General features: G+C 46.2%; 10 protein-coding genes across 10 annotated transcripts; 2 read left to right on the top strand and 8 right to left on the bottom strand.

Annotated features, from left to right (window-relative positions):
* Window positions 1-46: 46 nt before the first annotated feature.
* Window positions 47-1,990, bottom strand: C8R40DRAFT_235765 (cyclohexanone monooxygenase). Its single transcript, XM_046234435.1, has 2 exons — window positions 484-1,990; window positions 47-427 (listed from the first exon to the last, which is right to left on the bottom strand). The coding sequence occupies exons 1-2, from the start codon at window positions 1,636-1,638 to the stop codon at window positions 137-139; spliced, it is 1,446 nt and encodes a 481-aa protein (XP_046086009.1). The 5' UTR covers window positions 1,639-1,990; the 3' UTR covers window positions 47-136.
* Window positions 1,991-2,770: 780 nt separating this feature from the next.
* On the bottom strand, window positions 2,771-4,501 carry C8R40DRAFT_1160946 (cyclohexanone monooxygenase; the record flags this gene model as incomplete). Its single annotated transcript, XM_046230074.1, has 3 exons — window positions 2,771-3,061; window positions 3,112-4,286; window positions 4,315-4,501. 3 exons carry the CDS (start codon window positions 4,499-4,501, stop codon window positions 2,771-2,773), a joined length of 1,653 nt encoding a protein of 550 aa, XP_046086008.1.
* Window positions 4,502-5,143: 642 nt separating this feature from the next.
* On the bottom strand, window positions 5,144-5,421 carry C8R40DRAFT_1106210 (uncharacterized protein). Its single transcript, XM_046228155.1, has 2 exons — window positions 5,216-5,421; window positions 5,144-5,164 (listed from the first exon to the last, which is right to left on the bottom strand). Exon 1 carries the CDS (start codon window positions 5,415-5,417, stop codon window positions 5,235-5,237), a length of 183 nt encoding a protein of 60 aa, XP_046086007.1. The 5' UTR covers window positions 5,418-5,421; the 3' UTR covers window positions 5,144-5,164; window positions 5,216-5,234.
* Window positions 5,422-6,045: 624 nt separating this feature from the next.
* C8R40DRAFT_1171025 (uncharacterized protein) lies at window positions 6,046-7,219 on the bottom strand (the record flags this gene model as incomplete). The annotated part of the gene is made up of 5 exons (XM_046231632.1): window positions 6,046-6,148; window positions 6,206-6,259; window positions 6,315-6,405; window positions 6,507-6,881; window positions 6,937-7,219. 5 exons carry the CDS (start codon window positions 7,217-7,219, stop codon window positions 6,046-6,048), a joined length of 906 nt encoding a protein of 301 aa, XP_046086006.1.
* Window positions 7,220-9,385: 2,166 nt separating this feature from the next.
* On the top strand, window positions 9,386-9,958 carry C8R40DRAFT_1013030 (uncharacterized protein; the record flags this gene model as incomplete). The annotated part of the gene is made up of 2 exons (XM_046222890.1): window positions 9,386-9,465; window positions 9,517-9,958. Coding segments are annotated over 2 exons (522 nt in total), but the record flags the coding sequence as incomplete, so codon positions are not given.
* Window positions 9,959-10,561: 603 nt separating this feature from the next.
* Window positions 10,562-12,432, bottom strand: C8R40DRAFT_1171023 (uncharacterized protein; the record flags this gene model as incomplete). The annotated part of the gene is made up of 4 exons (XM_046231631.1): window positions 10,562-11,266; window positions 11,316-11,486; window positions 11,540-12,085; window positions 12,139-12,432. The coding sequence occupies 4 exons, from the start codon at window positions 12,430-12,432 to the stop codon at window positions 10,562-10,564; spliced, it is 1,716 nt and encodes a 571-aa protein (XP_046086004.1).
* Window positions 12,433-12,647: 215 nt separating this feature from the next.
* Window positions 12,648-14,367, bottom strand: C8R40DRAFT_1160949 (uncharacterized protein; the record flags this gene model as incomplete). The annotated part of the gene is made up of 3 exons (XM_046230075.1): window positions 12,648-12,941; window positions 12,992-14,163; window positions 14,214-14,367. 3 exons carry the CDS (start codon window positions 14,365-14,367, stop codon window positions 12,648-12,650), a joined length of 1,620 nt encoding a protein of 539 aa, XP_046086003.1.
* Window positions 14,368-15,299: 932 nt separating this feature from the next.
* Window positions 15,300-17,035, bottom strand: C8R40DRAFT_1160944 (cyclopentanone 1,2-monooxygenase; the record flags this gene model as incomplete). Its single annotated transcript, XM_046230073.1, has 3 exons — window positions 15,300-15,593; window positions 15,645-16,819; window positions 16,882-17,035. The coding sequence occupies 3 exons, from the start codon at window positions 17,033-17,035 to the stop codon at window positions 15,300-15,302; spliced, it is 1,623 nt and encodes a 540-aa protein (XP_046086002.1).
* Window positions 17,036-18,673: 1,638 nt separating this feature from the next.
* On the bottom strand, window positions 18,674-20,314 carry C8R40DRAFT_1190826 (uncharacterized protein; the record flags this gene model as incomplete). Its single annotated transcript, XM_046233046.1, has 6 exons — window positions 19,964-20,314; window positions 19,664-19,911; window positions 19,465-19,519; window positions 19,313-19,403; window positions 19,149-19,254; window positions 18,674-19,086 (listed from the first exon to the last, which is right to left on the bottom strand). The coding sequence occupies exons 1-6, from the start codon at window positions 20,044-20,046 to the stop codon at window positions 18,674-18,676; spliced, it is 996 nt and encodes a 331-aa protein (XP_046086001.1). The 5' UTR covers window positions 20,047-20,314.
* Window positions 20,315-20,341: 27 nt separating this feature from the next.
* C8R40DRAFT_1106182 (glycosyl hydrolase family 92-domain-containing protein) lies at window positions 20,342-23,931 on the top strand. Its single transcript, XM_046228154.1, has 13 exons — window positions 20,342-20,473; window positions 20,534-21,383; window positions 21,439-21,844; window positions 21,897-21,985; window positions 22,036-22,173; window positions 22,227-22,362; window positions 22,425-22,443; window positions 22,503-22,612; window positions 22,672-22,833; window positions 22,890-22,992; window positions 23,048-23,138; window positions 23,198-23,347; window positions 23,408-23,931. Exons 2-13 carry the CDS (start codon window positions 20,731-20,733, stop codon window positions 23,811-23,813), a joined length of 2,463 nt encoding a protein of 820 aa, XP_046086000.1. The 5' UTR covers window positions 20,342-20,473; window positions 20,534-20,730; the 3' UTR covers window positions 23,814-23,931.
* Window positions 23,932-24,091: the final 160 nt, after the last annotated feature.

Here is a 24,091-nt window from a genome sequence, read left to right as displayed (position 1 = left end):
TCCTGTCCTGTTCCTTCACGGCTATTCATCCGTCTCATTACCAAGAATATAGTGGTGGTTCCTCACTAATGCAATCGCTTACAACCGCAGATGTGGCACAGTGGAGAAGCCCTATGATCTAAATTCTATGTATGCTTCATGCAGGAACCTTCAAATGAAATCCATGGTAACCTTTTGCCGCCGAATCTTCGCATAACTTGGCATACGCGGGTATACCGCCCGAAAACTGCAACATCTGCGCCTTCTTACCTTTGATGTTCTTCCCCATATACCACGAAGTCTTTGCTTCTGACCATAGAGCGGCCGCTCCAAGCTGATCGACAAGTTCACTATAAGCGTGTTGTGCTTCCTCTGTAGGAACTATGCTCGAAATGTTGTTTTCTTTCATATGCCTGATACATTGTATGATCCAATCGCTGGTTAGTTCCTGCAATATCCGTTTCTTATGATTTATATCAGTGCAAGAATATGAACGGAGCTCACAATGGTACTGGGACCGTTGCTGAAGGAGGAAGGAGACTGTGGTCCATAGATCCAAAACATGTTCGGATAAGTAGCACTTGCCACTCCCAGGTAGCTCTTAACGCCATCCGCCCATTTCTCTTTGATAGAAATACCATCCTGTCCACGAATATCGATGGAAGTGATACCTCCGGTGACCATGTCGAAACCTGTGGCCAGTATCAAAACATCAAGTTCATGCTCGACGCCGTCACTAGTCTTCAGACCCTTAGGAGTGATCTCTTCGATCGCGGTCTTGTTAACATCAACAAGTTGGACGTTCGGCTGCGAGTAGACCTCGTAGTAACTCTGTTCTAGACTCGGACGTCTTACTCCGAACGGATGTGGAGGTTGGATTGGCGCAAGCTTTTCTTGGAGTTCGGGATCAGGAATCCTTTCCCTGACCTTCTTCCTCCAAAACCCATACGCCTCGTCATTAGCTTTTGGATTTAAGAGCAGATCTGCGTAAGATCCCATCCAAAAATGAAATCCGCCCTTTTCCCAATGTTCCTCGAAAAACAGAGTCCGCTCTTCTGGGGTCGCGTCAAACATCAATTTCGGATTTATGTCGAAATGAAGGCCAGTGAAGGTTTGATGTCGACGACCAAAAGAAACCGCATAGAGTTCCTTTTTGAGCTTATCTTCTTCATCTGGATCGAGCTTTCGCTGTCTCATAGGAAGAGTCATATTTGGCGTACGCTGGAAGACTGTGAGATGGGCTACGACCGGAGCAATCTCTTGAATGACTTGCACTCCAGTAGCTCCGGTACCTATGACACCAACCCTCTTCCCTTTGTAATCATGCGTTTCTGGCCACCTCGCGGTATGATACATTTCTCCTTTGAAGGTACTGAGGCCTTTGAATTCAGGTATGTAGTATTTCGATCCTATGCCGGTACACAGGCTCAGGAACTGTCCTCGAAAGACCTCACCGTCCTCGGTGGTAAGGTTCCATCGATCGGCAGAGTCATCCCAGTGTGCAGAGACAACGCGAGAATTGAACAACACGTCCTGACTGATATCAAATTTCTTATCAACGTATTGGAAGTATGCTTGAATTTCTCTTCCGTCTGGATATTTTTCGGTGAACGTCCATCCTTGCCAAATCTCCGGGTCAGAGAACTGGTAGAGAGGCATTGGAGAGTCAACACGGGCACCTGTATGGGGGTTGATATTTTATTTACACAAAGACAATGGTCATGACAAACGTCCTTGCCTGGATATCTATTCCAATACCAAGTTCCCGCGAGGCCATGGCCTGCTTCTAGTATCTTTACTGTAAGCCCCAACTTGCGAACGTTCAACAGTTGATGGACGCCGGAAAAGCCAGCACCGATAATGAGCACGTCGTAATTGTGGATTTCAGACATTATTGACTATGAAGACGAAAGTCGTTGGGAGTGAATGATATGGTTGTGTGTGCACAAACTTTATAAGGCGTGTATATCCACGAATAGATCATACGGGAATTTCCTCAACCCTAAGTCTCTCCAGGTACTGGTACTTAGATGACCATCGAGCCGATTGCCAGCTGACTACGTTGAAAAGCAGGAATGGAAGCACAAAATATGTAGCGATGCATTCACAGGTCGAACATAGTCCGAGTCCATTGGGCCAATCATCTTCAGAAGAGTCAGCAAGGAGGATGCAGCGAGAGCAACGGATGGGAAACAACAATGTATAGGTCAGATGTATTACCACAGGTTCCATCCCATTTGCTGTATTCTTAAGTTGACCACCGTGATTGTTCTTGTCCAGTAGGAAAATCCGCCCTTGAAATTCCCTCAGTCAGAGTCATACGACTCAGTCAAGTGCTTCCGCAAGTATAGTTAATCTTTATTTCAAGCGAGTGTTCCGTTGTTATATTTTTGGCTCTTTCTGTCTGTGATGGTAAGAAGAGAGATTTTGGAGTTGTGATGGATAGTGCTCGTGGTTGATCCAGTTTCGATGAGTGGATAGGCGCTGGCTCGACTGGGTAATAGCTCACAACCACTGCCGATCCTTCCCTTTGTCTTCGATGGATGGTCCATCCAAGCAAGGGGTTGTTCATTCCGAATTTGCGATTGATACGGGCCAGGAAGTACCCAAATCTCACGTTTATTAAACTTGGACTTGCCTCCTCCTGTCACGGTACCCTTCTTGATGCTTATATCAGGATCGACGATGTTTCCAAAAGTGCTTTGCACTGAATGAATATAAACGGATTCGAGCATATGTATGTATGTGCGTGCAAAGTGTATGACTGATGCTTCCTCTTCATAGCCCTTTATCAAATAGAGCATTTTAGATGGAATCCATCATAACTGTCTGTCGCAGAATCATTGCATAACTTGGCATATGCAGGGAGACCTCCTGGAAACTGCAACATCTGTACCTTCTTCCCTTCAATATTGCTCCCCATATACCACGAGTTCTTCGCTTTGAACCACAAAGCAGCCGCTCCGAGCTGGTCGACATGTTCGCTATAAGCAAGCTGTGCTTCCTCTATAGGGACTATGCTAGAAAATTTGTTCTGCTTCAAGTAATTTATGCAATTAATGATCCATTCGCTCGTCATTTCCTGTAGCAATTCTTTGTTGAGGCATATACAAGGTTCGACAGGAAAATTACAATGCTACTGGGACCGTTGCTCAGTCCTGCTGGAGATTGCGGTCCATATATCCAAAACATGTTGGGATAAGTAGCACTAGCCAGTCCCAGATAGCTCTTGACACCGTTAGCCCATTTCTCTTTGATAGAAAGACCATCCTGTCCGCGGATATCAATGGAAGTGATACCTCCAGTGATCATGTCAAAGCCTGTTGCGAATACCAAAATATCCAGTTCATGTACTGTCCCATCGCTAGTCCTCAGGCCGTTCGGAACGATTTCCTCAATCGCAGCCTTGTTAACATCGACAAGTGTCACATTCGGCTGCGAATAAACCTCGAAGTACCTCTGTTCCAAGCTCGGACGTCTGACACCCCACGGATGTGGCGCTTGCATCGGCGCGAGCTTCTCCTGGAGCTCAGGATCCGGAATCCTTTCCCTGACCTTCTCCCTCCAGAAAGCGTAAGCTTCGTCGTTAGCCTCTTGGTTCATGAACAAGTCGGCATAAGATCCCACCCAGAAGTGAAGTCCACCTTTTTCCCACTTTTCCTCGAAAGCCAAAAGACGCTCTTCTGGCGTTGTGTCGGGGACGGATTTGGGATCGATGTCGTAGTCGAATCCAGAAAAAGTCTGGCCCCGGCGTCTGAAGAAAACAGGATAGAGGTCCTTCTTTAATTTTTCTTCTGCTTCTGCACTTATGCTTTGTTGCCTGATGGGAAGAGCCAAATTTGGTGTGCGCTGAAATACAGTGAGGTGGGCTACATGAGGAGCGATCTCTTGGATGATTTGGATGGCTGTAGCCCCGGTGCCAATGATCCCAGCCCTTTTATCCTTGAAATCGTACTTCTCTGGCCATCTCGCGCTATGGTACACATCTCCTTGGAACGTATCAATCCCTTTGAATATAGGAATATGATGCTTCGATCCTATACCGGTGCACAAGCTCAAAAACTGAGCCCGAAAGACCCGACCATCCTCTGTAGTAACGGTCCATCGATCAACTAAGTCGTTCCAGTGGGCGGAAGCAACCCGGGAATGAAAAACCACATCCCGCTTCACGTCGAACTTGTCATTCACATATCGGAAGTATGCTTGGATTTCTCTCCAATCTGGATATTTTTCAGTATATGTCCAATCTTGCCAAAGCTCCGGATCAGAGAATTGGTAGAAAGGGCTTGGAGAGTCAACACGAGCACCTGTACGGGTGTAAGTAATGAAAACCACCAAACTGGAGACGGTGAATGAAGAACTCCGCGCCTGGGTATCTATTCCACAACCAAGTTCCGGCAAGGTCTTCGCCTATTTCAAGAACCTTTACTGTAAGACCCAACTTGCGAATGTTGAGAAGTTGGTGTACGCCTGCAAATCCAGCACCGACGATAAGTACATCGTAATCGTGCGGCTCAGACATTATGGGGCGGAGTCAAGTTGTTCGAGGAATCTAGGATATCATAACCGACCATTGCAGGTTTTATAGTCAAAAGGATTCACCTATTCAAGCTCAAGCTCAAGCTTCACTGTTCCGTAGAGATCCACACCAAAAACCAGACTGCTAGATGCGGTAGGGATTTTTCCAACACCATGCGACCATTGACATAGGGGTGAAGCTAAAAACTTCGAATCTGAGATAGTTTGAGATGCACCAGGCTTACACGAGCTTAGAATTGTCGTATACGTGCTGCTGGAGTATATGTGAGGAACAGGAACGGGAACGGGAACAGTCAGAGGCACGTCGAGATACGTACACACTTAATTAGCAAAATGTATCTCATCCCATCTCATTTTCTAGTTCTGCTTCAGATTTACTTCTTCGATACATGATTCTTCCCCCGAAATCCAAGCTCCATCCGCAATACTGACTTATCGACCGACATCGTTTCTGGCATCATATCGAATTTTAATGGGGATCATGGTGTCTCGCAGCACATTCAAGGTCAAGATCGGATACAATGAATGGCAAGCGAATATAATTGCGAGCGAAGCGAAGCAATACTGGCCATAGGGTGAAAAATTTCGTCAATTCTATATTCGCAAATCCCACGAGGTCACAGCCACCGCCGTTTTTGGTAATCCCCTGTAAATCCCTCGTCATCGAATTCAGTCGCGACTGTCTATCGTCCATTACCTTGTACATTCTTACTTGCTCAGTATATCATCCTTGTGTAATCATTATAGTGTCTTGATAATTGTTTTACGGAGGTGCGCCGGCACCGACACCCCTCGAAACTAGAATTTCGAAGCGAGCACCACATGTGAGACGTACTTGGAACGGAGGGGGCCGAAGGCCCCCTCCGAGCCGGACGAAGGAGGCTCACATGCGAATGCATGTTAAAATAAAGCGAACATGGTCGTCCAGAGGTTCCTTGCCACTTTAGCGCTTACAGCAGATTCACCCCGCCGTCTGTCCGGCTGAAGAGGCGCCGGAAGGTTCTTCGCCTAGGCTGTACTTGATTATACAGTTTGCAAATTGACCTTCTGTGGAAGTTTTGAACCATCTTTTTAGCTTAGCTAGCTGCTGTTACTATCACAATCTCGTTCGTGAGTAGACCTTCTCCTCGAACTGATCCTGATAATCACATGACACTCGTTGCCCAATGTCCCACAGCATCATGAGCATGTTCTCTTCGTCCCGCGTCCAGGTCACTTGCTGGACCGCACCCTCACCGTTTGAAAACTTTGCATCAGGCCTTTCTTCTTCGCCGCCTGACAGTCGAGCACAAGCTTATATGCGAGGAAAGATGTGAACCAAGAGCACAGCACCACGCAGAATGAGATTTTGGCCGAGAGCACCAGTGAGAGTTTTGAGTTGTATCAACGCAGTACTTTGTATGCGCCTATTACGCCTGTTTATCGTCATAGTGGTTCGATCTTTGCTTTGTTGCATGTAGTATTTAGGCAGTTCATTACATGCATCCATTTCCACTCGCGCTCGATCCATCAGCGATACTGTGAATTCTACCAACCTTCGATCCCAGTGAACTGTTCCGTGCCGCTTTGATCAACGATAGTCAATTGGGGATGGGTCGCGTCCCATTTGACCCTCGACCAGAATGCTATACTGAGAGTGCATGTATCAGTACGGCACCACATCCGTGAACGCCATGATAAGACATACAGAGCGATGTTTTCCGGACTTTGACGTTGCGGCTTGTAGCCTAATTGTGCGCATCTAATGGGAAAGTCATCCAGCGTGTCGACAAGGAGAAGGCTGCGATGAAACTGACTCTTTGACAGTTTGTCCTGGATCTTTTACGAGGATGTTCTTCTCGAAAAGGGCCAACGAATGCTGGGCTTCATGTACCAGAACCTTGCAAGCTGTTCAGTTAGTTGCAGATGTGATTGTGAATGATACATACTGCGCCTAGTGAGATAGTAAGTAAAGTGGCAAAAGACAATCGACAAGGAATATCTTCTACCTTGCTCAATGAGAAGCTCGTCTTTGAGTTGTGTAGTATCCTCCCACTGCTTTGGCTCCAGTCCTGGGAAGAATTTGTCTCTGGCAGCGGCGATCGTCAACGCCTTATTGAAGAAACCCGGACACAATTCGATGTGATTGAAAGGAAAGGCATTGTTGTAGTCCTTGAAGTTGGTATTGACGGCGATGTCGCCTGTGCAGCGATTTACGCCCTTGTCCGGTTTGTTGTCGACCTGGGGGCAATATAGCAACAAGGAATCTGGGCCCTGTTCGACTTCTTTGAAATCCGAGACGACTTTGAGTGTGGACGAGGTGAAAAGCGTCACAGGCCCAAATCGGTCCTTAATGAGCAAATCTACGACCTCGCGTGTGACAGCTGTAAAGGTAATGAGTTACCTGGAAGGTCGGTGGTACCAAGTAAGTCAACTTACGGTTCCCTGCACCGTGGCGATAGTTCCACAGACGAGCAAGGACTTCGCTTTTCTCCATGCCGTCTTGGGACAAATAGGCAGTTGCGCGATTTACATGCTCTGTAGCAGTGACCAAAGCATCATGAACGACCAGGTATTGTTCTTTGGTGCAGCCGTATGCCTTGTCTGTCTCGTCGGAAAGTATTTGGAACGACTTGAGTGCCCGAGACTCGATGGGTGTAGCCTGGACAGAAGAGAACAAGGTGGACAAGACAATGCCAATATAAACCGGTGCGAAAACCATCTTGCAACAGCGCCAGTTGATTTGGAACGTGAAGGTCCATATTTATACTGAAATCAAGCCTAGCAAATCGGTGGAACTAGTAAGCGACAGGTACATTGGATGAATTTGGATCACTACCTCTGACTTGCCGCAGAATTATGCAGGACGCCAGACAATTAATCTGTGCCTCCAACATTAGCGAACCTGCATCAAGACTAACGGCCCCAGTCCAGCCCACTCCCCGTTGTGAACTGGTTTTGGTGTGCGAGAATCCGATCAACAGTCCGTATACGTCGCATTAATACTCATACATAGTACTTCAAGTTTGTATCCTCCCTTGCATGTTCCATTGTTCGAATTCTCGCCAATTATTTGTGTTTATTTGCTTGTCCGATACATTTTGCCCCGAAAAAGGAAACTGTCCAAAGTTTTTTTGAGCCGACAAGAGCCTGGGCCCAAAAATGTACTAGAAAATAAACAAGAATAAGTAGCTGGCAAGAAATCCGCATGTGCAAAGTTTCGCGCACTGAGGTGAGTGGGCCCGGATGTTCCCTTGAGGGACCCCGTCACAGACGGAGCCGTGTATCTATGATCTATTTATCTATAACTGCAGAATAATTGCAGCAGGAAGTCACCTATAGTCATCCTTTATTTCAGCACAGGTCGGCGTAAATCTGCGTAAATGGGCGACCGCGCTTTGGAGATTGGAGATCTGGCTGCAATAGCAATGATTCGAACTGTTCCTACAGCCGATGCCATCAGGAACACAAGATCAGGGAAACCGGAAGATCACTACCACATCTAGCTTCTCCAGGCAGGCTTGCCCTTCCGTGCGCTCCGAGTCGTGACGACACGCAGAGCAATATCCGGCAATGAATCGACCTTGGTCCTCGGGTCTCCTACTTCTATGATTCCAAAACCAGACACGTTAAGGTCTCATTCTGAACTGGTCTTTTTCCAGCCGATGTCAGGGCATGTTCGTATGGATTGGGTCACCCCATGCGTATCTATGCGTATGGATGACCCACGGTTATACGATTCAAACCATCAACAATCACTGCCTTCCACACCGACGAATACTTGAAGTTCTTGACCGAAGTAACGCCTGAGACAGTGGAAATGTCATACAGACAGGGCATGGTCAGCGGTGTAAGTATGCCGCATTACTTGATAAAACTTATGCCAAGGCGAAGACAACCCATTTCCTTCAAATTCTGCAGTATATTCGTCAGCTTACTGCCATTTGCAGAACTTAGGGCGCCGTGAAATTTTTTCGTTCGCTTTTGAAATTCCACTGATCTTCTGAGCCCAATCTTCCAGCAGCTACCAGTCGGAATTCGCCATCAACTGGAGAACCGGGCTGGGGATTTCAACACAAACGCGAAAACGCGAAGCCTCCGGTTTCTGCTACAAACGACATTGTGCTCGCCATTCTCCAACTCCTCCACATCTTCCCTATCGTCCTCTACATCGACATCGGCGTTCATCACGCCGACACTGATTGACAATCTGACAATCTTGAGTCTCCAGTTCAAGAATTCGTATCACAGTACTGTAGAGAAACCGGCTGTGCAACTGCTGAGTCAAGAATGCATTTGGGTTTATTTGTGCAAAAATGCTGATTTGTAAGAAGGTTATTTGGAACGAGAGTGCGTAGCCATTTCACTCTTTCTGCGACGTCTCTTGCAGGTCTCTTGTCCATCTTTTACCTCACCGAACGGCTCAATGGAAACGGGAATGCCCCGCATGCTCACACGCTCTTGCTGTTTATCATTGCTGATATGTAGTTGTCATATTCATTAATCAATGGCATGGACATTAGAGTGTATTTGTAACCTGTTTTTTCCTCCGCTTTTATAATCTACGAGCATTTGATCATAATAGAAGCCTAAGAACCATCAGTGATCGTAACTGTAATGTCATCGTTGATTCATCTTTCATCCGCCCTCAGCTTTTCCCCCCCCCCAGTATATTTGCCTTTGAACCACCACTATGCCAGTTCATCACCGGGCTGGTGCTGTTATGGCTGCTCTCTTGTCTCTTTCAGCATCATCACAGGCTATTATAACTGTTCTGCTCCGGCTTCATGCCGATTCTAAAGCTAGTCAAGCAGCCACTCGTGATATTGAGGATGCCATCACTGCTCATATCATGGACCTAAGTCTCAAGCAGAGGCTTCTTCGAGCCCGCCCTCACCAAGGAGGTCAGCGAATAACTAGCGACTGGTTGCTGGATTTGGATGACAGAGAATGCTTATGGACTTTTCGGTGAGTTCCCTCTTAGCCCTCAAATGAATCTCCTTAACAACCTTCATTCAGCTTCACCGCCTCTGAGATTTTTCATCTCTGTGATGCTTTAACTATTCCTATGATCATAAAAACCAAATCTGGATACAAATTTCCTCGTGTCGAAGCTCTGTGTCTTTTGTTAGCACGAATGCGTGATTCTGGAGATGCATACCGCATGACAATGCTTTACAACCGATGTCAGTCATCGATATCTGAAATCTTCAATGAACTTGTCATATATGTTGACAGAACATGGAGTCCTCTCCTGACCTTCAATACTAATGGAGTCCTTGCACCAGAATGCCTTGCTGAATATGCTGAAGCTGTCCATGAATATGGTGCACCTCTCACTGGCATCTGGGGTTTTATTGATTGCACTATCCGTCATATCTGCCGACCATCTCACTTTCAACGAGCTGCATACAATGGTTACAAGAAGTATCATGCTCTCAAATATCAGGCCGTTCTCCTCCCAAATGGAATCATCGGGCACTTATATGGTCCTGTTGAAGGTCGTCGAAATGATAATGCACTCTTAGCTGACAGTGGATTACTTGATTGGTGCCGAGAGCATGCGATACGGCCTGATGTACCTCCTGATGCTCCACCTGCCCAGCGATTTTTGCAGATATACGGTGACCCTGCATATGGTGTGTCTTTCCAGATTATGAGTGGATATCATGGACTCGGAGAGAGGACTGAAGAGGAATTGGAATTCAATTATGCTATGTCGAGGGCCCGAATGGCTGTTGAGGACATTTTCGGGCTGATTTTAGCTAATTGGCCATTTTTGAATGCATTCTGGAAAATGAAGGTAGAAAGCTCGCCTGTTGGGCGTTACTATAGAATTGGAGTGTTGCTGACCAATGCTATGAATTGTCTCCGCCCAAATACTGTTGCCACTCGATTTGATGTTCTTCCACCTTCCTTAGAGGACTATTTTAATGTATAACTCACATATTATTATAGTATGGTAGGGACAGGAATTACATAGTTTGTATGTGAACTGAAAGAACATGAGGTTCTGATGGCAGTGGTATAATTGAAATATATGTGTGTTTGAAAAATTTTATGCCTACTTCCTCTGGAGAAATTCTCGTACCAATGCAAGAGTAGCAGATGTATTCTCCTTCAGTGTATTGACAAGCTCCTTCTGCATCTGTTCATCTTTCTCATCACGGATTCGCTGGCGCTCAGCATTTTCTTTGTACTGTTGCGCAAATTCCGCCAACACTGGATTAGCCGATACATCTGAGATTCGGGGCCGTTTGTGCCTGCGTCCTGGCGATCTGACATCATGTGTCCGTTTATTCTTCTTCGAGTTCTTTGACATGGAGGGAGCATGTAGTTCAGTTTTTACAGGCTTTATGGGACTTGATGATGATGATGAGATGGAAATATGACTGGGACTAGGAGTATCATGAGCAATTTCATCATGGTTATGAGAGTTACTCTTGGGAGTACGAGGCTGGCTAGAGACATTGAGTTTGGCATTGGATGTGTGGTTGAATTTGGTGAGGAAAGAATCTTCATCACTGTCAAATGGACCAAAAGTTGGCGGAGATGACCGGTATTCATAATTACAAGTGGGTGACATCGTAGGGGGGCCGGGCACAGGTGATTGAGACTTCGGATGTGGATAATGATTATGAATTGGGATATGAGAAGAGCATGGTTCCAGCTCAGGTGAATGATGGAATGGCTCTATTTCCTTTTTCATCATGCCTTGCATTGCTTGTGCTCGAATGAACTCCCCTCCTTCTTTGTCATATTTATCTTTCTGTGATCAAATGAGAAGGGAAAATTTAAATGGAATTATTTATGCATACCTCCTTCTTTTTTGCTCGCTCTGCATCTGATTTATTCAACACCTCATTCCGGTCAGAGATTATCTTGTCAAGAAGAGCACCGAGTTTGATTTTGTCTTTTTCAGTAAGTTCACGTTCAATGGAATCAATGGATGACTGCGAGATTTTTTGCAGGTCATTGTCTTCCTCATCCTGTTTGTGTTTCAGTTCATTGTAATGCACATAGATGATATAATTCGGCTTACTACAACCCCATCTTGGTGCCATTTTATCAGCTCAAGCACCTTTTTCTTCAATGTTGTGTTGGGCTGGCTATTCAAGGTTAAAAAGTGTCCATCTGCATGAAGTTTCTTAAGGCACTCTTTCCAAACTTGAGCAGTCTCCCCTCGTGATGCTCCAAATGGCTGGTGATCAAATATAACTTCAGCAAGTGCAAGTAGTGCCTTGCTCTTTGAAGTTTGTGATGGAGCCTGTACTAGTGAGTTTTGGGGAGTGGATGTATGAGATGCCAGTGCAGATTTTGGTTTAGCTGATGGGCCTGAAGCAAGAATTTTTTCTGCTGCCAGCGAAGATTTTGGTTTTGTGGATGATTTGGATTTTGGATTAGATGCCGAAGCAGACTTGGGCTCCATATTTGCAGACAGCATAGACTCCGAACTTTCTGGTGGTTTCGAACTTGCTGATTTGGTGATATGATATGATCCCTGACCAGGAACTCCGGATGAGGATGTACTTCTGTAGCTCGATGCAATAGGACCAAAACGGTCAAAAGATGAAATTGAAGGCAGGTGCTATGTGTTGCATGTTAGCTAGAGATTGCCTCGGTATAGAGGCAAGATCTTACTCGAGTTTGGGAAACATCATTAGTTCTAGTAAAATTTGTACCATATGCTACTAGATTCGCAGGTTCTATAGGCTCAAAATCATCATCTTTATCATATTGGTGTGGCCAAGAATGATTATTATATCCTTCGTGCTGCCGTTCATTGGTAGAATCATGGTTTGGGGCAAAGGTATTGAGGAGAGAATGGATGCTAGGAAGAGACACAGCAGCAGATTGATTAAGGCTATCACTTTCTCTATGCTGGTAAAAATGCATGTAGTTGGGAGGCGGATTGTCACGGTTGTACGAAGACATAGTTGTCAAAAAGTGCAAATCATAGTTGCTGGTTCCTAATCCTGGACTTGACCGTTCTGATCAATTTCACACGCTGTCATCTCTTGACATTTGCACGATCATAATATTCCAGACGTTTTCCATAATGGAAAAAGGTGGCAACAAATACACTCTATTGGGACATTTCTATATTCAGTACCGATTCAGTGTAAGGAAAAAGATATATTAGACTTCTATCACGCAGGAAACTGTTTCATGTTGAAACCATCGTAACCCTTTGCTGCTGAATCATTGCACAACTTGGCGTACGCAGGAATACCAGTCGGGAACTGCAACATTTGGGTCTTCTTTCCTTTTATATTGGTTCCCAGATACCATGAGGTCTTTGCTCCCAACCACAAACCAGCTGCTCCTAGCTCGTCAACATATTTGCTATAGGCACGTTGCGCTTCTTCGGTGGGGACTATGCTCGAAATGTTGTTCTCTTTCATGTGCTTGATGAGATCGACGATCCATTCGCTCGTGTATTCCTGTCGCGCTTATTTGTCAGGAGGACATAACCTAACGATATGGAACTTACAATGCTACTTGGACCATTGCTGAAGGAGGAAGGAGATTGAGGTCCGTATATCCAAAACATGTTAGGATAGGTAGCGCTAGCCAACCCTAAATAACTCTGAACACCACCCGCCCACTTCTCTTTGATAGGAATACCATCCTGTCCACGAATGTCGATGGAAGTAATACCTCCTGTGACCATGTCGAAACCTGTCGCAAGTACTAAAACGTCAAGCTCATGCTCGACGCCATCGCTGGTTTTCAATCCTTTTGGAGTGATTTCCTCAATTCCAGCCTCGTTAACGTCAACGAGTTTGACGTTCGGCTGCGAGTAGACCTCGTAGTATCTCTGTTCCAAACTCGGACGTCTGACTCCGAACGGATGTGGAGGTTGCGTTGGTGCGAGCTTTTCCTGGAGTTCAGGATCAGAGATCCTTTCTCTGACCTTCTTTCTCCAGAAAGCATACACCTCGTCGTTGAACTTTTGGTTGGTATATAGCTCTCTATACGAGCCGAACCAAAAGCGAAACCCCCCCTTTTCCCATTGGTCTTCGAATGCTAAAGCTCGTTCTTCTGGCGTTGTATCAGCGACTGGTTTCGGATCAAGATCATAGGGAAACCCAGCAAATGTCTGGTAACGACGACCATAGAGAATGGGATAGAGGTCCTTCAATTTTTTCTGCTCTTCTTCGCTTATCTTCCGCTGCCTCATCGGGAGTGTCAAGTTCGGCGTGCGTTGAAATACAGTGAGGTGCGACACAACAGGTGCTATCTCCTGGATAATCTGAACACCTGTAGCACCAGTGCCTATGATACCAGCCTTTTTCCCCTTGAAATCGTATTCTTCTGGCCACCTCGAGGAATGATGTACCTCTCCTCGAAATGTGTCGAGCCCTCTGAATTCAGGAATGTGGAATTTCGACCCTATACCGGTGCACAGGCTCAAAAATTGTCCTCGAAATACCCGACCATCCTCTGTGGTGACGGTCCATCGGTCAACCGAGTCATTCCAATGAGCGGAAGCAACTCGAGAGTTGAACAACACATCTCTTGTTATGCCAACCTTCTTATCCACGTATTGGAAGTAGGCTTGAATTCCTCTCCAGTCAGGATAGTAATCTGTGAAAGACCAATCGCGCCAAAGCTCCGGGTCAGAGAACTGGTAGATGGGCATTTCCGAGTCGACACGAGCACCTGCAGGGGGTTGAGTAAAAAAATACATGGTTAAATTGAAACGTTCTTGCCTGGGTATCTATTCCAATACCAAGTTCCAGCGAGACCATTGCCAGCTTCGAGGATCTTCGCTGTAAGCCCCAACTTTCGGATGTTCATCAGTTGGTGGACTCCAGCGAAGCCAGCACCGACGATTATCACATCATATTCGTGCGTATCAGCCATTGCTGTTTATTGAGGGAGAAGGGAGAATTCGTGGTCCTTTAATAGTGTAAAGTGCCGCTGTAAAGTTGATTTCACAGGCTGGTGGTGCGTAGCTCATGAGAAGGTGTATCGAGAAAGAAGTTCTGAACCCCTGACCTACGAGAGAGACTTCGACAGACGGCGTGTAGGTGGCAACTCCAGCTAGGGAAAATGGTCCTCGGCTGAATGCATGGGTGGTTAGATTTGGATGGTTAATGCCATGCATACATTCGTATACAGAGTGTGGAAAAGATTGTCCGGAAGTTCAGACTGGGCGTTGACCGTTGACCACTGACCAGTCACACTCCAGCAAAGTATTAAGCTTCACGATGATGTGATGACATTCTGGTGAAGATATATTTAACAGCGACTATGGTCAGTTTAACGACGTGAACATACCTTAATCATCAGTTTAAAAGAAAACTCACCCCTTGGGTAGTATCGCCGAGGACTAGAGAACCCCATTCAAATCTTCCTTCATTCTTCATTCTTTGCTTCTATCCTATCCTATCCTGTCCTGTCCTTGAGCACTAGGTGTCATGCATGTCATGGGTGGCTTTTTCTTCGGCTCCCAGCGTTATTCTTATAATATCGTTCCCAAGGTAGCCCTTCTTGTTCGGTTGAAAGCTCACCAGGCGAACTTGGCTTTCCAATGGACCTCGACTAATGTACTCCAACGAAGGATGCATAATTACAAACCATTATTTAAAAGAGGGGTTATGGTCAGGTTACGGTCGTAACGAAAGTTCCGGTTAATTTATAATTGGCGCCTTTCAGTAGCTATCAATGAAGGTCACAAGCTCGTCTAGTTGAGGCAGAACTCGTTCCGTGACTCAAGTAGTTTGTCTTCATGTACATATGTAGCCCGGTACAGTACATAGATAGGAAGCATTCTCTATATCTCGAATCTATGTTTAAGCAGGAGAGCGTTTCAAATCAAAGCCATGATAACCTTTAGCCGCTGAATCATTACACAACTTCGCATACGCCGGTATACCACCAGGAAACTGCAACATCTGTGTCTTCTTGCCTGAAATATTACTTCCGAGATACCAAGAAGTCTTCGCTTCAGACCATAACCCAGCCGATCCAAGCTGGTTAAGGTGTTCACTGTACGCATGCTGTGCTTCATTTGTAGGGACTATGCTTGAGATGTTGTTTGCCTTCATAAATCTAATGCAGTCAATGATCCATTCACTCGTTAGCTCCTGTGGATGCCGTTCGTGAGATAGTTCGAGAAATCGAGAAAGTAAACTTACAATACTACTGGGACCGTTGCTGAAAGAAGAAGGTGACTGTGGTCCGTATATCCAGAACATGTTTGGATAAGTAGCACTAGCCACTCCTAGATAACTTTGAACACCGTCCGCCCATTTCTCCTTGATGGGTACACCATCTTGTCCACGAATATCGATAGAAGTGATACCGCCTGTGACCATATCAAAACCTGTCGCAAATACCAAAACGTCTAAGTTATGCTCAACGCCGTCGTTGGTCTTGAGACCGTTCGGAGTAATCTCCTCAATTGCAGTCTTGCTGATATCAACAAGCGTGACATTACGCTGCGAATAAACCTCGAAATATCTCTGTTCCAAACTCGGTCGTTTGACCCCGAACGGATGCGGAGGTTTCATCGGCGCGAGCTTTTCCTGAAGTTCAGGATCCGGAATCCGCTCCCTAACCTTCTTCCTCCAAAAGGCATACGCCTCGTCGTTGAACTCTTTATTGGAGAAGAGCTCTGCGTAGGCTCCTAACCAAAACGTCAATCCTCCCTTTGCCCACTTTTCCTCGAATCCTAGTGCTAGCTCTTCCGGTGTCGTGTCTGCTATCGGTTTTGGGTCGACGTCATAAAGGAATCCAGAGAACGTTTGGTATCGACGGCCGTAGAAGATGGGATAGAGTTCCTTCTTCAACCTTGCTTGTTCTTCCACGCTGACCTTTCGTTGTCTCATGGGAAGCGCCAAATTCGGCGTGCGTTGGAATACGGTGAGGTAGTCTACGATAGGAGCAATTTCTTGGATAATCTGGACGCCTGTAGCCCCAGTACCTATCACACCAACCCTTTTCCCTTCGAAATTATATTTCTCCGGCCACCTCGAGCTATGGTGCACCTCGCCTTTGAAGGATTCTATCCCTCTGAGCTCGGGCAGGTGATACTTCGACGCTATGCCAGTACACAAGCTTATGAACTGACTTTGAAAGAGTTGACCGTCTTCTGTCGTCACAGTCCATCGATCGACCGAATCGTTCCAATGGGCAGACACAACTCGAGAATTGAACAGCACATCCCGCTTAACGTCAAATTTGTTATCCACATATCGGAAATATGCTTGGATCTCTCTCCAATCCGGGTAGAGTTCTGTGAAGGACCAATCTCGCCAGAGATCTGGGTCGGAGTATTGATAGATAGCCATTGGCGAGTCGACGCGAGCACCTGAAGAAAAGCTGTTAGAGAAAGATACATAATAAGTTTCGCTGAACATAAAATGCGCTTGCCTGGGTACTTGTTCCATAACCAAGTCCCTGCGAGATCCTCGCCAGCTTCAATAATCTTGACGGTCAACCCCAACTTGCGAATATTCCACAGTTGGTGTACCCCAGCAAAACCAGCACCGACAATGATCACGTCGTATCCGCCGGTCTCAGTCATGATTGTGTGGGGGCAAAAAAATGGCTTCAAAAGGAAGAACAATCATAATGAACTTTCTGTTCTTTTAATAGAGAGCAAGCCCGGAGTCACAGGCTCAATTAGCGACTCTATCATGAAAGAGAATCACCCGACCTTGATTCTCCCAGGTTTGATAGTAGCGACATTCCGGCTTGGGAACAACGGTCTCAGCTGACTGCAGATGATAGGAATAAATTGTCGTCGCCCCAGCTAAGTACAAAGAATTAGTGGCAAGAATGCAAACTTGGTTGACAGCAGCTCCGTGAACAGAATGTTGAAGTTTTGAATAGAATGTTCGATATCACTGGATAGCCAATCTATAAGCTATACTTCACGAAGATTAATTAACTTCGAGATAAAGAATATGCATTTGTGAACATAGCTAGACACAGACGGACATGGTTCTATGTAGACAGGTTCTGACGATAATGGTCAATGTACATGTGGAACGAACGAAAAATTACACACCTGATTAGGAATACTACAGTTTGTTCCCGTCCCTCGAGTCAAGTGCTATAGTCCATCTCCAGACTCAAGTGAATTTTGCGCTTGAGCTGCATACACGTATAGCGTAAAATGTGGATCTAGTAGCCAATACAGCCTCAGCTGGCCATCCTCACTGACACTGGAATGGACCGGATTTTAGGTGACAAGCGTCCCCACGTCATCAGTCATGGCAATCATGATCTTCACGAGCGGAATCATGGAATTAACGTCTACTAACGCGGTGCTACCGAGGTCGGCGCCAGCGGCAGCATCAGGCGTCGTGGGGGTGGTCGGGGCAAACTGCGTCCCAGGGATTTGGGGTCTAGGTAATCGAAGAAGTAGGATGGATTCCGATGAGTGGGTTCTGGGGATGAGAACATTCCAGGACGAGAGGGCAGATTGGTGACGGACTAGGTAATGGAGTTGCGGAACCTCAATCAAGGGTCGTCAGTGTGTTGCGCAAGACGTCATGAACCATGCCACAGGTGGTCTGAGTAGTGGGGGCGGTCCGAGGGTATTGAGGTCGACACGAACAATAATAGCAGTGGAGTTGGGTTGGTATTGGACAATAATAATTTAGAAGTATTGGCCGTCGTAGTCACTCAAGACCGCGGTTATGGTATTTGGTGGCGCCGTCGATTGTGAGCGTAGCGTTCGCCAAACGGTACCGTTTCCTGAGAAGATGACAACCCCTCTACCTCCCTTTACTTCGTCCCTTTGAAGCTCTCAAAACCGCCAAGATAACCACTATACCATTCTTATTTCGGAACGCTAACCCAATGAACGTCGTTCAATGTAAGTTAAAGAGCGACGTATACCGACAAGCCTGTTACACGGAGAGTTGGTGGATAGTGTGACAACCAGGTAGGTGTTCAAGTCGTGGTTCATTGCGGTTGGAAGCAAAGAGTCGGGAGCTCAGTCTAATTCTTAAGCGCTTTAGCATTTGAGCCTAAAAACCTAAAACCGAAGAATCGGCTCTCCGATTTCGTCATGACCATCTCCGCGATATTTATTAGCAAAATTTTACTCATGCGTCTCCTTCTTAGAGGTTCAAATTTTCCACAAAACACAATCAATGGCAAAGAAAGAGAACGAACCACACGGAGCAGATATTACTATCAATACAATTCTCACCTACAATCCCATCTCTTTCAACACTTCCATCGTCGTCTCATACAATTCCTTCCGCAACCTCTCATCCATTGCATTCTCAGACGGCTTAGTGATCTTCCCAACAGGCGTCAGATACGCTCCCTCATACATCTTTCTTTTGGTCTCATCAGTACTCTCCCTAGCAGCAGCCACTTCCCTTCCTGCCGCTGCAAAGGCAGAGGTCATTGCGCCTTGTGTCCACGATACGAACCATATAGGCTCAACAACCTTTTGGAGAAACCACCCGAAGAAACGTATAGAATCAAAAAACCTTTGGACACCGGTCGTGCGTACGGTACCAGGATGAACGGCGATGCAAGTTATCCTGGCTGATTCGGAATTCAGTTGGGCTTGCAGGTGTTTGATGTGCAGGATGTTAGCTAGTTTTGAGACTCCTACATATACATTGAATATCAGGAGGCGTTGGGTGGGCTAGAAAGTAGACAAGTAGACGCACCGTACACGTAGAGGTGACCACTCAGAGTGTCTCCGTAATCCTTGCTGAAACTCTTCTTTCCCACAAATGATTCGACTTTTACCCGAGTGTGATACATAGATGTAACCTGAAAAAAAGGCAATGAATCCCCAACACGGGAGCTGAACCTAACAAGCACAACACACATTGACGATTCTGACATCAGAGTCATCCTGAGCTGCAGTACTTTTCAGGAGAGGGAGTAGTATCTCAGTGAACAGGAAATGGCTGATGTGACTAGATGAATCGAAAGACGTTAGTTAACTATGAAACAAAAGAGTCGTATATATGTCCTTACTTCACAACCATAGATTGATGCATCCCATTATTGAACCTCTGTGCACCATCTGTCGCTCTATACGTACAGTACGTACCAGCAAAAATGTGAGATTCGCAGAATTGACTGGTATTCAAACTCACGCTGCATTGTTCACTATAGAGTACGATGGAGAACAATGAGGCACAATTGATTTTTGAAAAAAAACTCATCAACTTACCAAGGATATCTAGTCGCTCTTCCTTCCGAAGAAATGCAAGTGCTGTCTCTTTTACGAGACGTGGATCCGACAAATCGAGTCGAAGCCAGTGCACACTGCCACCATTATTTTCTGCCTTGGTATAGTTCCGAAGCTCGGCTTCCAGCTCATCGATAGCTGCTTTAGCCTTATCTTCATTCCGTGAACCCATGTACACTTTGGCGCCTTGTCGAACAAGAAACTGGATTGTAGCGTACCCGATTCCAGTGCTAGAAAGAACGTGTTAGTTTCGACCCAATTTCGGAGAAAAGGTAAACCTACTTTCCACCAGTGACGATCGCTACCTTCCCGCGTAGGTCTTTCAAGTCTTCCGCTGTGATTTTACTTCGTACTGCCGGTGGCATATCGTTCGTTCAATTATTTGGTCCTTGTCAAGTTATACGGCTTGATATATGTTCTGGTTCCTCATTGATGAATATATATGGCCTTCCATTCCCTGGGGTTGTCCTTGATGTTCTTTGTCTTCCTTTTTACTCCGGTTCTCCTCCGGAAGTTCCGAGATGCTTGAGCAAGCTTGCTTTGTAAAGACTGATATCACCGCTAGGGTGGCTCCCCAGCGGGTATGTAGCGTAGGCTTTTACTTTTTGCATACATAGTGAGCGTACATTTGAGAGAGACAGCGTGATAATCATCGGCCCGGAACATCCTCAAAGTTTCAACTGCAACCACGATCAGACCTCGATTCCTACTTGGGTGTAATTGTACCCTGGCATCTACTTTCCAGCTGACTGCTTGAATATGGAGAAGATTAAAGAGATAATTCAGACCTCTGTGATTTACTATGTTTCTTCATTCAAGCTTGCATCATGTACTGAATAGTCTTTGCGGTAGTATCACCGCTCTTCTCTATTTCTACTTTCAGAGAAGTCTTCGCGGTGCCTTTTCATATGGGCGTAATATTAGGAATATCAGGAATTGACAAACGTTTTTGTGGAGACGAAAGAGTACATGCACAATGGCCATTCATGTGCTGATGGTCGCGATTTATTCTCTATACATATCCTCGCGTTGCAGTTTTCCTCCTGACCATGAAGCCAATACATCAACGCCCCACATTCCTGCTCCTTCTCCTGACGTTCTCGAATGCATCGAAAGCCACCAACCTCACTTCCCTCGTGAATCTTTTCATCGGTACAGCTTCCGGTGCCAATGGCGGCAGCGGAGGTAACGCATTTCCTGGAGCTGCCGTCCCTCATGCTATGGCCAAAGTTGGGATTGATGTTAGCACTGCTCCGCGCCAAGCAGGCTATATCCACGACAACTCCAGCATCACTGGAATCTCTCTTCTTCATGACGAAGGCACAGGCGGGAACACTGATGGTGGATACGGAAACTTTCCACTGTTTCCTTTCATAGGCAGTTGCACCAACTCCTCTGGTGTGAACAACCCTGAATGTGAACCAGGCATAGCAGCGCGCGCGGCCTTGCGTGCAGCAGGTACTGATATAGCATCCCCGGGATATTTCTCGACCACGTTCGTCAGTGGTATTCAAATTGAAACTACATCAACCCGCCGTGCCGGCCTCATTCGTTTCACTTTCCCTGTCTCCAATGCGACCAACTATCTCGTCGTGGATTTGACCAACGACTTAGGACGATCCTTCTCCGGTGGTACTATATCTATATCTCCCTTAGGCCATGTCGAGTTGGGTGGAACATTTTTGCAGAGCTATGGTCCCAGGTGAGTATTCATGACATTTTCCATGTGTACCAATACTGACTACTTCCCGGTGTAGCAATTATACTGCCTACGCTTGTTATGATTTCGATTCACCCGTCTTGCAGGCTGGAACGTATCAATCCGTGAACACCTCGAGTCCCACTGTGTTTGACATCAGCCTTTCCAGCACCAGCAACATGTCTTTGGAATTTCCGTTTACTAGTAGCGTATCACCTATCCAAGCCGGCGGGCTAATTGCTTTCAACTCGTCGCAAGTGGTTGCTCGATTTGGCGTGTCGATGATCAGTTCCGCGCAAGCCTGTTCGAATGCAGAAGACGAGATTCCTACCACCTCCGATGGAGCTTGGGATTGGGATGCTATTATGGCTAATTCGAATAACGAATGGGAAGGTGTGCTGAGCCGAGTCTTGATAGATATGGAAAAGGAAAATTCAACCGTTGTGGAATTACTTTATTCTTCCGTGCGTAATTCTACGGCTTTCGTCCCGCTTTGCTTGCTAATTTGTTCTTCAGCTTTATCGTGCCTCTCTCATACCAGCGAATTTTACCGGCGAAAATCCATATTGGGACTCTCCTTTTCCGTTCTTCGACGCTATGTTCTGGTAAGCGTTGGCTTGTTACTCGCTTCTCCTTTTTGCTCAAAATTTCGCAGCTCCTGGGACGTGTTCCGAACTGTACATCCTCTATTGTCCCTCACGTCGCCTCAAGAATGGTCTCAGATCGTTAACGCCTATGTGGATGGCTGGAGGAATACTGGGTACATCCCCGAGTGTCGCGCTAATACCAAACCGTGTGTCGATTTGCTTCGTATTGTCATAAGTAATCTGATGAGATTGCTACTAGTGGTTACGTCCAGGGTGGAAGCGATGGAATGCCCATTCTTGGAGAGTTCGCTGTCAAATATGCTGCCAACGCGGAGGAGTTGGGCGTACCCATGGATGATTTGTATCAAGCCCTGGTGGATACTGCTGAGAATACAGTATGTACGAGTCCTTCGATTCTTTCCTGAATCTTCGTTCTCAATGAATTCTATTCTTCAAGCCCCCTAACTGGCTGACAGGTATGTAACTATAGTGCGAATTACGCCGCAGCTACCGCACTAATTCACTAAATGACCAGTCGGACGCCAAAACACCGCATGGAAAACTTTCGACTACATCCCTACCGACTGGGTGGATCCTTCCGGAAGCGTAGGTTTACCCACTCGAGAGGCTTCTAGAGCCTATGAGGTAGATTCTTCGATCTTATCTCGACAAATAGTTGATTAAGAATATTTCACTATACTCAGTATTCTTTAGGGGATTTTGCCGTCCGCCAGGCAGGGATTGCTCTTAACAAGTCACAGGCGGATATTGAGAAATACGCCAACAGAAGTATGAATTTCGTCAACATGTGGGATCCTAATGTGACGAGTGATGGATTCAGTGGATTTGCGCAACGGCGGTATCAGGTGAGCGTGTTTCTATTCTTATTTCTCCTTGGTCTGCTCACAGTATAGACTACTAGAACGGTACATTTGCATTCACAGATCCCATCACTTGCTCCCCCGTGGACCCGATTGCACATTCTTGTGCTAGAGGGGACGATAATGATTCAGGTTTCTACGAATGTAATTTCCTCGTTCTCTGTAGCCTGTACGTATGTTACTTATTCATATCCTGCAGCCTCATCATGGGAAATGAGTTTCTTTGCGCCGCATTCAGTAGCCACACTCGTTCAACTGATGGGCGGGAACACCACGTTCGTAGACAGGGTGTAAGTTCTCATGCTCGCGTTCAAGGACTTTTCATTCATACTAACTTTGTGGTTTGCAGTAACAACTACTTCTCGAAAGGATACTTCACGGCTGGCAATGAGCCATCCTTCAATGTACCCTCAATCTACCATTATGCAGGCCGACCCGATCTCTCTGCCCTTCGTATTCGGAACGTCGTGTTCACGGACTTCAGCACCCAGATAGGCGGGTACGTGATGTGCTTCTTTTGAATCTTTTCTCCGCCTGTCCTTACATAATGCGTACCTAGCATCCCGGGGAATGACGATAGCGCCGCCATGGCTGCGCTCCTCACCTTTCACCTTCTTGGGTTATACCCCGTCCAAGCTTCTACGCAGCTTCTCATCGGCTCACCCTTTGTTTCCTCATATACTCTTATGAACCCGCTGTTCAACACCTCAACTACCTTTACCGTATCCGGGTTTGACAATACCACCCTAGTTGCGTCCCCACCGAGTGGGGGCAGGGTTTTCGTGAAGAGTGTGACGGTGAATGGGGTGGATACCGGGAGTGTATGTGTGATTGACTTTGCAGATGTCGTTGGCGGTGGAGAGGTCGTGATTGAGGTGGACGGAGATGCAGATGCTGCAGCGTTAAGAGGGTGTGGGCCTGCCGGACTCCCAGACTCCTTAGAGACTGGAGGATTCCCGATGTGAAACCACACTTCAAGCTGTCATCAATTATATCTGTGCCACCTGTACTTATACAAATATTAAACAAGGTACATAAGCAAGGGTGACAATTGGAAGAAAATGAAGTGATTGAAGATGATTACATAGAGAAGAAAGTACATGATTTAAGCGCCGCAGCTGCAGCCTCATCCAGAAGCTCCCACGTGTAACATTATCTGATAGAGTCTTTTAGATCCTTTCCTTTCCGAAATTTCTGGAGACCGAGGATTCGGAGTATGGTTCTCGCCGTTTGCCGTTTGCGA

This window comes from Lentinula edodes (genome assembly GCF_021015755.1).
Source record: "Lentinula edodes strain Le(Bin) 0899 ss11 chromosome Unknown C8R40scaffold_19, whole genome shotgun sequence".
Lineage (NCBI taxonomy): Eukaryota > Fungi > Basidiomycota > Agaricomycetes > Agaricales > Omphalotaceae > Lentinula > Lentinula edodes.
Note: the sequence above shows the minus strand (reverse complement) of the source record. Positions and strands in the feature narration are given on the sequence as shown.

What these genes read in the sequence shown, in the direction of transcription:
- C8R40DRAFT_235765 (XM_046234435.1), bottom strand. Translation starts at nt 1,638, where the DNA reads ATGCCTCTCTACCAGTTCTCTGACCCGGAGATTTGGCAAGGATGGACG. An exon ending in GCAACGGTCCCAGTACCATT is followed by an intron (nt 428 to 483) that starts GTGAGCTCCGTT and finishes CGGATATTGCAG; the next exon opens with GAACTAACCAGCGATTGGAT.
- C8R40DRAFT_1106210 (XM_046228155.1), bottom strand. Translation starts at nt 5,417, where the DNA reads ATGCATTCGCATGTGAGCCTCCTTCGTCCGGCTCGGAGGGGGCCTTCG.
- C8R40DRAFT_1106182 (XM_046228154.1), top strand. Translation starts at nt 20,731, where the DNA reads ATGAAGCCAATACATCAACGCCCCACATTCCTGCTCCTTCTCCTGACG. An exon ending in TTGCAGAGCTATGGTCCCAG is followed by an intron (nt 21,384 to 21,438) that starts GTGAGTATTCAT and finishes TTCCCGGTGTAG; the next exon opens with CAATTATACTGCCTACGCTT. An exon ending in TGGAATTACTTTATTCTTCC is followed by an intron (nt 21,845 to 21,896) that starts GTGCGTAATTCT and finishes TTTGTTCTTCAG; the next exon opens with CTTTATCGTGCCTCTCTCAT.